Genomic DNA, 1653 nt, shown 5'->3' on the forward strand with positions numbered 1-1653 from the left:
CGCCTCCCAAGTAGCTGGGACCACAGGCGCTCACCACAACGCCCGGCTATTTTTTGGTTGCAGCCATCATTGTTGTTTGGCGGGTCCAGGCTGGGGATTTGAACCCGCCACCTTAGGTATACGTGGCTGGCGCCTTAGCCGGTTGAGCTATAGGCACCGAGCCTTATCTTTGCTTCTTTTCATGCTGATTCTTATGCAGTTTAGTTGTGAACTATACTCTATCTGGCCTCTTCTGTTCAACTGGAAAATGCATATTCATTCATAGGCTATCCCATTATTCAAGGAAAAGATGTGTGTATTCATAGGTCATTCCATTATTCAGGGAAATTGTATATTAGTGATTCGAAAGACTTACCACATATACTTTGTGACAGCAAACTAATCTCATAATCTCAGATCTTGTATAAACTGTTTTTTCGATATTTATTACCACTTCCTATTAAATGAGCTCTTGTGTGCACAAACCGCAGAGTGTGAACTGTAAGGAGCCATCACAGATCCTGGTTATCTTACTCCGTTAACAATTTTCCTAAAGGGAGGTTCTCCAGAGGTCAGAAAAATGAGGGATTAAAGGTTCCCTAGGTGAAGGGTGACGGAGATTTTATAGGAGGAAGAGGTGGCACCTAGAAAGTTGTGGGCGTGGGAGAGAATGAGGGGGTGTGTATGTGTTGTCTCCGGGCAGCCAGAGCACGCTGTGAGGTTGCAGAGGGCCAGGTCAGGTGGACGGGCAGCACACCTTCCAGGAGGTGGCCATGGATGGCCGGTGATGGGGAAGGACAGACTCAGAGTTGCCTTTATTAAGTCGATCCCTGAGGCAGTGGAGAAGGCACATCAGTGGGGCCTGGTTAAAGGGCAGGAGTGCCAAAGAGCACATTGCCACCTAGACAAAAGCTGCCTGAGGCCAGAAGCCAGAGAGTAGCTATGAGGGTGAAGGAGAAAGGGATGGAAGCACACCAGGAGGAAGAATCTGCACAATTGGGGGCGGGGGTTGGCACGTGCAAGAGCAGGGAAGGGAAAAATTGGGACAACTCCCAGCCCAGAGCACGACTGCTGGATGGGTGTTGGGGGCTCCAGAGAGGGAGCCCAGGAGGTGGTGGTACAAGTTGGGAAGAATGTTGGGAGGGCAAAGCTGAATCCCCCAGTGCCAAATTCAGCCAAGGTGAGAGACTCAGGCTGACTTTACAGAGAGGGAATTTTATGGGTGAGTGTCAGAGGTCAAATAATAATGAAATTTGAATTTAAAAGTGATGGAGCCAAAATCTATTATTGGTAGGAAAGGCCTTGACCCATTTGACATATTGCTTGCTGAGGTTGAAAATTCTTTAGACCACTAATTCTCTGTTTTGTCTTTTTATTCTCTTGTTTTGTCTCTTTAGGAAACCGTATCACCCTAAACTGGAAGCTTTCGTTAGTCACATGTCAAAAGGATCCGGAGCCTCTTTTGAAAGCCCCTTAAAAGGCCTGCCTCTTTACCCTAATCACCCGCTGTGCGAGATGGGGGAGCTCACACAGACAGGTATGCGTGGTGCCCTTTGCTCAGTGCTCTCCCATCCGCTCTGCCATGCCTGTACATTTGTGGGGATGCTCCCAGGTAGCGTGCTGGGGACTCAGAGGGGTGAGGATGGACTCTGTTTGCTCAGTGCTCTCCCATCC

General features: G+C 48.8%; 1 protein-coding gene across 1 annotated transcript in view; it reads left to right on the top strand.

Annotated features, from left to right (window-relative positions):
- PXYLP1 (2-phosphoxylose phosphatase 1) overlaps window positions 1-1653 on the top strand; it is a 60509-nt gene that overhangs the window by 52093 nt on the left and 6763 nt on the right. Inside the window, exon 5 of the mRNA XM_003789444.3 lies at window positions 1377-1516. Within this exon, the coding sequence (XP_003789492.1) occupies window positions 1377-1516 (140 nt within the window). The remainder of the gene's footprint in view (window positions 1-1376; window positions 1517-1653) is intronic.

This window comes from Otolemur garnettii, unplaced genomic scaffold, assembly GCF_000181295.1.
Source record: "Otolemur garnettii isolate 467f Iridium unplaced genomic scaffold, OtoGar3 scaffold00032, whole genome shotgun sequence".
NCBI classification, from domain to species: Eukaryota; Metazoa; Chordata; class Mammalia; order Primates; family Galagidae; genus Otolemur; species Otolemur garnettii.